At 38.8% G+C, this 12,280-nt stretch overlaps 2 protein-coding genes across 7 annotated transcripts in view; one reads left to right on the top strand and one right to left on the bottom strand.

Moving 5' to 3' along the window:
* LOC307039081 (uncharacterized protein) overlaps positions 1 to 10,504 on the top strand; it is a 40,390-nt gene extending 29,886 nt beyond the window's left edge. For 4 of the 6 annotated variants that reach the window (XM_079680857.1, XM_079680858.1, XM_079680856.1 and 1 more), the window contains exons 2-5: positions 5,321 to 5,403; positions 6,126 to 6,260; positions 7,361 to 7,498; positions 7,762 to 8,088. In XM_079680857.1, the coding sequence (XP_079536983.1) occupies positions 5,326 to 5,403; positions 6,126 to 6,260; positions 7,361 to 7,498; positions 7,762 to 7,935 (525 nt within the window). In that variant the 5' untranslated portion in view covers positions 5,321 to 5,325 and the 3' untranslated portion in view covers positions 7,936 to 8,088. Of the gene's footprint in view, positions 1 to 5,320; positions 5,404 to 6,125; positions 6,261 to 7,360; positions 7,499 to 7,761; positions 8,089 to 8,355; positions 8,421 to 8,735; positions 8,804 to 9,053; positions 9,098 to 10,322 lie in introns of those variants that run through there. The other 2 variants (XM_079680860.1, XM_079680861.1) reach the window with 2 other exon arrangements.
* Positions 730 to 5,302, bottom strand: LOC307039080 (protein FAM200C-like). The gene is made up of 3 exons (XM_079680855.1): positions 3,872 to 5,302; positions 1,857 to 3,355; positions 730 to 1,626 (listed from the first exon to the last, which is right to left on the bottom strand). Exons 2-3 carry the CDS (start codon positions 2,760 to 2,762, stop codon positions 1,363 to 1,365), a joined length of 1,170 nt encoding a protein of 389 aa, XP_079536981.1. The 5' UTR covers positions 2,763 to 3,355; positions 3,872 to 5,302; the 3' UTR covers positions 730 to 1,362.
* Positions 10,505 to 12,280: the final 1,776 nt, after the last annotated feature.

Here is a 12,280-nt window from a genome sequence, read left to right as displayed (position 1 = left end):
GAAGCTGGTTCTTTTGTTAGAAGCTTCTTAAGCTGATGATGGCAAAGAGACATTGACATTCTTAAATGTGAAAATTCTTCATAGTTCATGTTTTGAAAATGAAACATTCATAATTTTGGTGGGAGTGTAGATAACCCAATTTGTGTTATTTGAAACTGAAGGGGATGTTGCATTGTTTTTGTTGCTTTCGTTGCAGTTTTATATATATCTTATAATGTAATTTAGGTGAACTTCCTGTTTCATTTTTATGCTTTTATTTTGAAGGCGAGTTAACAAGGCTGACAGGAAGTGGTTGTAGCTTTTGAAAACAACGTGACGGAGAAAGTAATATCTTCTATGTAACGGCGGAGAAAGAGAAGAACGGACTGTATATTTAAATGTTAGCACCCCCCGAAGAGGCTCAAGCTCTTACATTGGGTCTGGAGTTTGAATAAATTCTGGTTCATCAGTAAAGCCTACGACCATTATGTGGAGGGAAATGCTACAATATATATATATATATATATATATATATATATAGTCTATGTTACACACACACACTGTCAGGCTGGAAGACAATAAGTCTGTGTTCTACATTAGTTGTGTAGGTCAGGCCCGGACTGGCCACCGGGAGGACCGGGAGGCTTCCCGATGGCCTGGCCTGTTAAGTGGCCTGCTGGCCTGAGGAATCTTTTTTTGTATGTATGTGTTCATGGCCGTTTCTTCCTATAGGCCAGGGGTTCTCAACCTTTTTTTGGGCCAGCGCCCCCCTGTCCATTATCCAGGTCTCTTACCACCCCCCATCAAAAAAAGTAGACTTATTTTCTTCCCTGAATATTAATGTTGACTAAAATTCTGTGTTATATCATTTAAAAAGAATGTCACTGAATGCCAAATAATAGATTTGATTTAACTGGGCAGTTGGAATATCATTATCATTAGTTTACCAGAGAGCAGAAAAGCCATGTGAATGTGAATAAAAATGATATTTATGAGTGTTAAACAAACTCAGTCAAGAGCAGAGAATACAAACAGACTGCTACGGAACAGCAGCAATTTCACACATGTCCAGTGCAGAACAAACAGTAGGCTACAAAACTGTACATTAGGCCAACAGAACTAACAGGTCGGAAAGGTGTTGCATTTCGCCAAATTGCGGGGTGGGGAAGGTTAGTGTGAGCCCTGCGCTTGGTGGTTCTCCGCCAGTTTCTTCACTGCGGGTTGCAGAGAACTTAGTTTCAGTCGCAGTGCACCTGAGGCCGTCAAGTTCAAGCGATTGCTGTACTTGGACTGCATGTGGAGGACCTGGCTGAATCCCTGCTCCACGAGGTATGTGGTTGGGAAAGCCAGAAGAAGCAGCCTCGCTTTCTCCCAGAGAGCCGGTTAACGCTGAGAGTATTTGACCCACATGTTGCCCCAGCCAGAGGTGCGGAAAATAGCCTGGGCCTCATCGTCACTCTGGATGTCGATGGGATGCTCCTGTATTGCTGGCTCGCATTCCGCCACATCTGCCTGAAAGGGCTGCACCACCCAGGTGGGAACATCGAGGTCCAAAAGATCTCTGAAGCGGATCTTCAAGTCGGCATTCACCATCCTCAGGTGGTCTGTGTAAATGAGAAGGCGCTCATCGGTAAGAGCCTCAGACACCTGCAATGAGTATAACCAGGAAATTGTTATCGGTGCAGAATGTTACCATCCGATTTTAAACTGGTTATGTTATTGCTAATTAGTTTACTAATTGATGTTTCTTTATTCTGATATCAGAACATAAGTTATTTATACTAACCAGGAACACAAATAGTGTTGCATAGAGTAGCCTACATTTATTACATGTATTATTTATTATTATCATTATTTAGTAGCCTAGGCTAGATCACCTTGGTCAACAGCGGGAAATGAGCAAACTGCCTCCTGCCTATGCTCTGCCGGTATAGATCCAGCCTGGAGGTGAGACTGTGGATGACCGCCTTGCTCTGGATCAGAGTAACTCCTTTTCCTTGGAGTTTCAGCGTTACTTCATTCATTTTGCCAAAGAAGTCTGCGAGGTACATGATGTCGCAGCGGCTGGATGACACCTGTTCCCCGAGAGCTGCATCCACCTCCTCCAGGAACTCCACGATGCTGTCAAACAGCTCACAAAAACGAGCAAGGCAGTTTCCTTTTGAGAGCCAGCTGACATGAGTGTGGAGAAGAAGACGCTCAAAGGTCTCATCATTTTCCTGACACAGCTGTCGGAACAATCTGTTATTCAGGGCGTGGGGTTTTATTTTGTTTATTGCCTTTACTGCAACATTGAGAGACTCGTGGAGAGGTGGACTTTTAGATTTGGCCACAAGGTTGTGGCGGTGCAAGACACAGTGGACTGTGAGGACATGCGGGACCTGCTCCTTCAGCAGAATGGTGAAGCCACGGTACCTGCCAACCATGGAAGGGGCACCGTCAGTAGCACATGCGAGGATGTTGTTGATCGGGATTGACTTCTGTAGATAAGCATCCAGTGCATTAAAAATGGTCTGGCCCTTGGTGTCTGTGACCAGATATTTGGAAAATAAAAATTCCTCAGCCATCTCCTGACTGTTGGAGGTGCTATAGCGGACATAGGCCATCAACAGAACATTGTTGTCAGAAGTGGTTGTCTCATCCAGCTGAAGGCTGAATGGAGTTTCCCGCAGGATGGCACACAGCTGCTCCTCTGTATCAGCACCCATTTCATCAATCCTGCGTGTTACGGTGTCATTACTGAGTGGGATGGATTTCAGCACCTGTGTGGAATCACGCTCCATCACAGTAGATATGACCTCTTTGATGGCAGGGAGTACCAACTTCTCTCCGATTGTGAACGGCTGCCCACATTTGGCTATCAGCAAGGAGATGTTATATGACGCTATTAGCCCGCTGTCAGTCTGGGTGGTCTTCCTAGCGAAGAGGAAGACCACCAAGATCAACTATAGTAACATAGTTGATCGTGTTATGACAGGGTTCTTCAGTTTTTTTGTACTTAGCCTGTGATCGCACCACACACGAACAGACTGCGTTAGTGTTATTAAGTAATGGTAGCCGACTGAACCCGCTTTAAACGCATTTGTCAACCTGATCTAATCCCAAATGAGTGGCGATTTACTTATTATTAATCATGTTTGGGGAAAAGGCATGTTAATGCATACATCTGTAAGTCTTATATGTCACTTGGTATCCCTGTTTAAGGTGATTATCGTACACAATACTTTACTGAATCCAGATCAGTATTTCTGGTTTTTAAGCTTATATTCACTCTTCGAGCCAGAGGCGCGGGAAGGTATTTTGAGTGGGGGTGCTGAGGTGCTGGACTCCAGTGAACACTATTACGGGCACTATAGAGCACGCACAAAAAAACTCCCTACACGCAAACACACAGTAAACCCGCGACTGTTACAATGAAGGCTCGATAATCAGCTCACGGCATATAGGCAGGGGTAAAGTGCTATTTTTTACGAGTGGGTAGCGGACCTCACCTCCTCTAGGGGGGTCCAGGGAGATGTTCCCCCGGGAAGATTTTTTTTAAATATTGAAGTTAAAAGCATCAATCTGGTGCACTTTGAGAGCAACATTAAGAGATCTATGGATACATCTCTCAACACCCAGATGAAACACAACTGTAAGCAGATGTTATTTTTCTTTATGGATATTTTACAAATCACTCCCCTTTCAAACTGTATTCTTGTTTTACTGCCATATAGTATTTCATAACTGATTTTCCTTTATTCTCTTATTTTTTTTATAACTATAATGATCATATGAAGGTGTGCCGCGGAAATAATCTTTTGAATAATTTTTGACCAAACCGTTTGAGACCCACTGAGATAACTTAGACTAAAGTTAACTATCTAAACACTCAGAGAGTCCTTTAGCTCACCTGAGTCTCTCAGTCTGACAGGAGAGCTCTCCTCCAGCTTGTTGTGGAACAAACAGCTCCGTATGTCCGTTAGTGCAGCTAGCTAACCAGATGCTAACAACACGGTCCCTGCTGCTGGCACCGGTCCCTCTCTCTCCCCCTCTCTCACACACACTAAATGCGCTATTTCCGCACACACACAGAGCCGCGAGCTTGAATGACACAAGCACTTTTATTTCCATGCAACTCTCTGATTGGTCTGGTGTCTTGCCTCTGTTGCATTCACTGAACATGGGAAATTACAGTCCTGCCGTCCTTTCTAGTGTCTTGATGAGGTTCACGTAAAGCACGGTTAATGTATTATATTATTGAGGTAGAATTGTCCGGGCCTACAGAAAAAACATTCGGGGCAGGCCAAAATATTATTTTACCAACAATGTGGAATTTATTGGCTACATATATTACACAGATTATGCACAGCGGGAGCAGCAATAACCGTCAAAATAATAATTCAGACAGGGGAGCTCCGCACCCCCTGCCTGCCGCTAGGGGGTGCTGCAGCGCCCTCAGCACCCCCCTTCCCGCGCCCATGCTTCGAGCCAATCTGAGGTCTGCTCAGATATTTGTCCCATTGATATTTAAACAGACATTACTAGCCGATACACGATCCGGTCCACATAAACTGTAAGTTTAGGAGTAGGCCTATATGGATATGTAATTTATAATTTAAATCATATGTACATGTCGTGCTTTTAATCTAAACGAATAGTGTATAGATAGATACTTTTTTCACCCCAAATTGGGAAATTATTTCGTTGCAGCCCAGTGTTATTGGACATTACAAATTAATAAAAAATATGTAGGAGGAATATAAAATACAAAATACAATACAAATAATTGGCATAAACATCAAATATATTCATTTCAACAGTAGCTCGAAAGAGTATCTGAATAATAGAAATATAAAAAAATGTGTATTACTCTATAATAAAAATCGAAAAGAAAATTATGAATAAAACTGAATATATTTATATTTACTTCAGGAACATAAGAGCAATTTAATATTAAGTACTAGTTTGACTACAGTAGAGTCTCTATCTCAAAAAACATGCATTATATCACGCAATAACAGATACATTTTATGAACAAACATGATTTGAGGTTTATGATGATAGCTAATAGAAAACATCTTATCATGCCAAAAAAAGATTACACAATACGTACTGACTATTACCAGAAATTGAAAGTTATTTATGATATTACCCTGGAATTTGTGAATTTTAAAGTGCTACTAATTGAACTTTGATATCACACTTAACACTATTTTGAAGTTGAATTCAATCAACATCATTTGGATTATATCATTTGACTTTAGTAATCATACATGGTTATATGGAAGAATTTTTGTTTTGTGTCATGCCAATAACTATATGTGATACATGTGATGTTTTTGTTTTGTTCATAATGTAGCAACGATGCCAGGTGGATCCACAAAAAGACAGTGCCCCCATTGTTTGGAAAAATCAAACTGCGCAAATCGTAGATGCACAAAGGTAAATATAACTATATATATATATATATATATATGTCTACTAAAGTATTCATAATACAGTATATTATACTGTCTCTCGGACAAAGCCATTTTCATACATAAATGGCAGTTAGTTTTGCCTATAAATATCTCATTGTTTTCTGCAAAACCCAATACAATAAAAGTGGCGAACAAAGTGGTGACTTTTTTCTAACAAAAGCCGGAAAGAGTTTTGTCACTCCACAAATGTGCATCACAGTATAGGTGTTTTTTAGAACATTACATTTACTGCATGTGCCTGTTCCATTGAAAAGTTTGACTGTTGGTTCTTTTAAATAACAATATTTTGATTTAAAAAAATGAATAATATTTTATTATGTTTATATATGAGGCCATATAATGGACATTCATAGTGTCAATTAAAATATGAATTGCTACAAATAGTTAGATAAATTGAATGTGGCCCCTCTGTATACTGTTAATTAGATATCCTAACTTGGTTAGCCTGCTGAATAAATGATCCGGTACATTTACTCGGTAGCATATTTTGTCAGTCTGTACAATCAGTTGAATTTAATTGATTTTCCGATTCATTTTTTTGGGAAGTATTATATTATATCATCATATATATGGTTAAAAGAAAGAAATAAGCAATACTTTGTTTCCCAACTGTTTATAACTGTCTTTCTATCAGAAAAAGTAAGTATGTCCTTCCTACTCCGTATTTCCCTCTCACTTCCTCAGTGTGGGAAGATGTTGGAGCTGAAATCAAGGCACACGGCCCGTATGAAGGATTTCCGGCAGAAAGCAAAAGACTGGGCCCAAAAAGTACACCGGTCGAGAAATCAATCGAAGATATTCAATAATTCTGCCCTGGTGGTAATAAACTTTTTATTTTATTTTGGTCAGCAATTGAAGGTTACTGTCCCACAACATTAGAGAAATATTAATTGAATCTATATTGTACAGGGAAGGAACAACTTTTGAAATGTCATTCAATTATGTGTCAAGATTTCATTAACCCAAATGCATTTGCAATATTTCAATAATTAGCTAGTATAAATATAAAAAACGATACATTGACTTTAGCCCTGTCAACATTGTTTGCCATTCATCCCCACCCCCCAAAGCAATTTTAGACTAAATGTTCTGACTCACCAACCAACATCAAAGAACTAGTAGCGACGTATGGTATCCTCACGTTGCCTACTTTTAAGCCAGAAGGTCAAACACCACACAGATTAAAACCTACTGCCAACTCTCACTTACACTCTGCACCTGAATAAGAGGATTTTACTCTCCATAACAGCAGTAGGCAGAAGCATGTCTTCCTCATTTCAAAAGGGACAACAAAATACATAAGGCTCTAGAAATAAAGGCAATGTTTGTGATACACTCTTTAAAACATTTTCACAACACTCTCCACTCAGCTTCATGTTGGGAATATCTGAGTAATAGAACGACCAGATGAGATAACAAATTAAAAGACTTTGTGTGAGCCTTTGGACTGTAGTAGTTAGTTTTCCTCAAGTCCGTTTTTCTTCTTGTGCACAGATTTCCTTAAGCTAGCTTATTTTGCAGACAGCTCTGCTGCCAATTCAACATGTTGAATCTTCAGCAAAGGTTGTTGGGAATGGCAAAAAATGCCAATGATGCGGGACACACCACAAAAACATGGCCGACGGCCAATGCGGTGTGGTTAAGAGGTGTCTCCTTTGGTTCACTTGTAATGTGGTAGAGTGAATATAACTTCATGGCAGATGCTAATGAATGGCAAAACAGAACAGGAACATAATTGTCCCTTTAGAAAACAGTAGTGGTCTTGCTCTGATAATTCTCTCTGATTAAGACACACTATAGAGAGTGCACTGCCAACTCTCTTTTTTTTAAAGTCTTGCCTTTTTAACACTGCCTGGAAAATCTATCTGTCTGTATCTATTTGTGTGATGTTTGTCTATATGTTTTTATTTGTTTTTAAGGTCAAAAAACTGAAGGCCCTTGGGTACTTTCCTCTCCTCTTCTGGGGGAAGTACCACAATAAAAATAAGAAGTGGACGGCCCAGCTCCAGTGCCCCTTCGAGCTGCCACCGGTAGCCCATGCGGTCCTGGAAAAAATGGTTTGCCTTCATAGTTCACAGCACATTCATGATTCATTATTAAGTTTAATCCTGTATTGTGTACCTATCCAGATGGATCAGATAGAAATGTCAGTCAGATAATATTTTAGACAACCTAAATTGGTTTTGGGCAATTCATTTATTCCTTTTTCTTTGTTAAACTTTAATATTTTTTGGTTAATCATATTTTCAACCCTGCACTACATCTTTAATGTCTTGTTTTTCTGCTTTGTTTAACTTCAAAACATGGGATCCTGAGACAGAGGGTCTGTGGCAGCAATCAGCATGAAAGGACTGGAGAAGAAGATGACCAGACAGAACAGGGGGAGGGAGGTGAAATGGATGAGACTGAGGGAACTACTGAGATGCAGGAGATGGAGACAGAAGACACAGACACAGACACAGACACAGACACAGACAGACAGATTAGCGAGTGAAGGACTGGAGAGAGGAGAGCTGGAGGGACAGAAAGACTCAGAGGAAGAGTTTGGACCGGTGGTGGCAGGAGAGATGGAGGCAGGCAAGGAGAAAGAACAGGTGGTGGAAGTGGAGAAAGAAGAGTTTGAGGCAGAGAAAAAAGCAATCGACAGGTAGGTATCAATATAGAATATATGATGTAGAACAATGAGGGAAATCTTGACTCTATACAATATGAGATACAGAACGGTTATAAAAAAGTGCCAGTGTAAAAAAAAAAGTATCACCACCAACTGGCCTCTAAGCCAGAAGATTTTTCACTCTTTGCTTTTCCAACTTTTTCTTAAAATGTAAGTGTTCTCGCAAGTACTTCCCTGGTTTGCAAAGCACACACCACATGACTATTGCAATTAACACTTGTTTTTTGTTTCTCTTTATAGAAAGAGAGCTGTTAAAATATCCACAAAAAAGAAGCGAGGCAAGAAAAAACAAAACAAGGAGGAAGGTATGAAAAAAAAATACAGGCATTACAGATCTGTAATAAAAAAAATATACAACTTTTGACATAATAGTAGTTCTTTTTATACCTAAAAAAAGCTTTGTGGCACATGGAGATAATCTGTGGTTCACTATGTGGTCATTTGTGGTACCCAAGAGGTGCATTATGTCATATAAAGTATGGGAAAATTATGACATGCATTTGTTTGAGGCCTTACGAATGGTGTTTTTCAATTTGAAAACCCAACTTAAAAGTTTGCAAGACCATACATGATATCAAGTTTTGGATTTATGGACAATTTAATTTCATGTTTCTTTACAGTGTGTGAATATCACAGCAAACTGGACGCGTTTCCAGTGCAATCTGTGTCAAAGACATGTGAAAGTAAGGTTAGTAGCTATATTGTTTGCATGAAGTACACAACAGGTATGGACCTTCAACACAACAAACATAATAGTTTTCAAATTGTTGAATTTTGTCAGAAATTCAACAATTACATGTTGAGCTGTTCTCTGGGAGGTCTTACATTAATCCAAACATTTACCATTTTAAAATCCTGGGGGATGAAATGCAATGAAGTATTGAATTATAAATTAAAATAATTAATATTTAGTTTTTGTCCTCTCTTCTGTTTCAAAGGGCTGTAAAGAAGTGCTGGTCCATTGGCTGCCCTGCCCTGCATGGTAAATTCAGATTTCTTGTTTAACTCAATTGTCAATAAATTGACAGTTTGGCCTAATTAATAATGGAGTGTAACGGGTACACCTGTATGTTTGTATACCTTATGTATGCCATGTGATCTTTGTAGTGTATCTGTGACTCTGGTTGTTCTATATGTATACCTGTGTTTATGTGTATTCTCTCGACTGCCCAAGGCAAATCTCTCCCAAGGGAGACAATAAATCTCTATCTATCTATTTAAGAAGTCAGTTTTGCCATGAATTGTGAGTTATTTAAGTTCATGTAATAAGCACCTGCACCATTTTAAGTTCAGAAATCCGAGAAATCAGGGTTGCTTTGTAATTATAGACTTGAGAGAACTTAAAGAGGACATAGTCTGTTAATTTCCAGGTTCATTAGTATTACGTTTTTCCTGCTTAAATGTTCAAAAAGCTCTTTATTGTTCTCATACTGCCTGTGCTGCTGCACCTCTTTTCACCCTCTGTCTGAAACCAGAGCCAACCGCTTGGATACGTCCCGCCCCTTAGTCTATTACGTTTAATTTAGGAATTAGTTTCAGTCAGGTGTGTTGGAGAGAAACTCTGGGGGAACTTTTTCTATTAAGCTTTTGCAGTCCCTTTACATTCACAATTACGTAAGCAACACACTACTGGAAATGGAAAACCCCCAAAAGCACTATTGGGCCCTTTTTAATATGTGTCATTGGTGATAGCCTAAAGAGAGATGTAGCTTTGTCAACACCTAAATCTACTGTTAAGTGTGTTTTTACTAATAATAGTTACGAAGACTTAAATGACATGCTAAATTGTGACCAGCTTGAATGTCAACAATGTCCAATATGCAGTTATGGTCATCATTATTGTTGAAGGAATCAGGTGAGCTGCTTATCATAGAATTAAAATAATGTAGTATGGTTTGGGGTAAACAACGTTTAAAACACTGCTGTCCCACAGACAACATTAAAAACAAAACACACTGAATACGTTTCGGTGATTGGAAGCTTAGCAGCATAAGGATCACCCTCAGTTTCCTTGGAAAGTCGGAACAAGAGTAGGCACTAAAGGCTCGACCGACAGGCCTAGCATCCAGGATTTGAAAACAGACCGTTATGTGTATGGCCCTTCTTAGGGTTGAGAAGACATTTGAAAGGATTTTGTATACTCAACATATTTCAGAAATTGAAAAAAAATGTCTAACTGTTTTTTTTTTGCCTTGTTTTTCTTTCAGCAAAAAGACCTGGCCACCATCCTGGGAATCGCACATGAATATAAACATGACAGTTTCCTAAATGTTCGTTGTTGTGTTGTAAATTATGAAGTTCTGTTGACGAACTAGTTCATTTAAAAAATCTCATAAATAAATCATATATAAATATATTTGAAATCAAAATAAAAGTATTTGTTTATAAACATCTCTTTCATCATTTACAGTTTTAGCAAGGCACTCACCATATTGTTCAATACAGGCGTGATTGATACAAGTTATGATTGATAAAACTAGTAAATCTGTCAGATTTGACCCGAAGACAACAACCCGACTTTGTAGGCTGTTTTTTTTCCTCATTGCTATTGATATCAATTAAGAAATTAACTTATAACCATAGCTGGTCAGGGTCAGGAACTTTCCAAAAATGACAGATCTTATAGGACAAAGTTTATTGCTCACCTGTCTGGCAGAAGCCTCTTTCAGGTGTAGATTCTGAGACCATTTGGGACTCCAGCCTCAAGTATTTTGAATAATTGATTGTTTGATGGTAGGAGATCTTTAAGGTATACAAACATGTTATGCCTTCAGATGTGGGCTTTATACCTTTTTTAACTACAAAATACACAAAAATATACACTGAGGGTCAGGATTAGATAACACTGCTGTATTCAACCCGGTATCAGGGCAAGACATGAACATGTGACAATTTACCATGCTGGGAGACGTGAAGATGTCATGATTTCGTCCCTTCAAACGTGACCGTTACACGGTATTGTGAACATGGAGAACCAGTGGAGAAATACCCGGAAGTGCCAAGCAAATAAAATAATACTTTATTCCCAGTGTGCTTACTTTTTTCTTTGGAAGTCATCAATGTTGGGGAAATATTTTCCAGTTTATCAGTTCAAACTGACTGAACACACGCACCTGTAAACTTGGCTGCCGTGCTCTCAGTGTTCTGTCTCCCTGTTCCTGCCTGTTGGATCAGCTGATAGAGGAGTTATGATTATATCTTGTTATGCACAATGTTGATTATTCTCTCTGAACTAGCTAAATACATGGGTCTAGGGTAGAGTTATTCAGAATTGACGTGGCAACTCTACCGTGAAGTCAGAACCTCTAGCTGCTGTGACATGTGATGTGAATTCTCCGGACGATACTCCTAAATAAACCATCAGTGTTTGACATCAAAGCTCCTGCTCTCCTCATGTCTCTCTGAGTCCTGACTCTCCATTGCTACAGAGGTTTCCATTACAATCACATAAATGCATTGTAATACACGGTTCGGCTGCATTAAATATTACAAATCTGCCATAGTTCTTTATTTATAGAGCCCTGACGAGAAGACTTCTGGACAAACTTAATAACTGCCGCCGAAACTGAATACGTGACGTGGATCATAAATATATCAACAATTAAACAACGTCTTACATTTATTTTCACAAAATATGTCTCCTTGCAGTATAAATACTAATTCGGCTGAATTTTATATTTGATATATATTTGGTTGATAGGCTTTATTTACCCCATAATGGTGCACAGCTAGATAGATAGAAAAGGACACCTAGTGGTTAAAGCACGCTATTGAATATTTTAGGGGGAAAGTAGAAATGATAGAAATATAGAAAGATTAGAAAAAATCAAGAAGATGCTGTAAGTGATCTCTACAATAAAACTGTTTAGTGCCGGATGTACACATATATTAATAGGAAGATGTGCAAAACAGACAAACTAATAAGGCACTATATGTATTTTACTCTTATAAGATGTAGGTAGATAGTATAATGAATGTGCAGAATATGACAGTTTATTGTTGGGGAACCTGCAACCCAAGCTTTTCATTCATTGCATAACGTTTTTTATGTAGTTGTGTATATGATACAGTATGTCAATAAACCAAAATCCTGAAAGGGATGTGCAAAATAGCCATTATATACAGTCTTTAATTAACTATTAGTAGAGAATAACAAGTAATGAAT

The sequence above is a fragment of the Notothenia rossii genome (genome assembly GCF_949606895.1).
Source record: "Notothenia rossii genome assembly, chromosome: 5".
Taxonomy (NCBI): domain Eukaryota; kingdom Metazoa; phylum Chordata; class Actinopteri; order Perciformes; family Nototheniidae; genus Notothenia; species Notothenia rossii.
The sequence above is the reverse complement of the archived record's forward strand: the minus strand, read 5'-3'. Positions and strand labels throughout refer to the sequence as shown.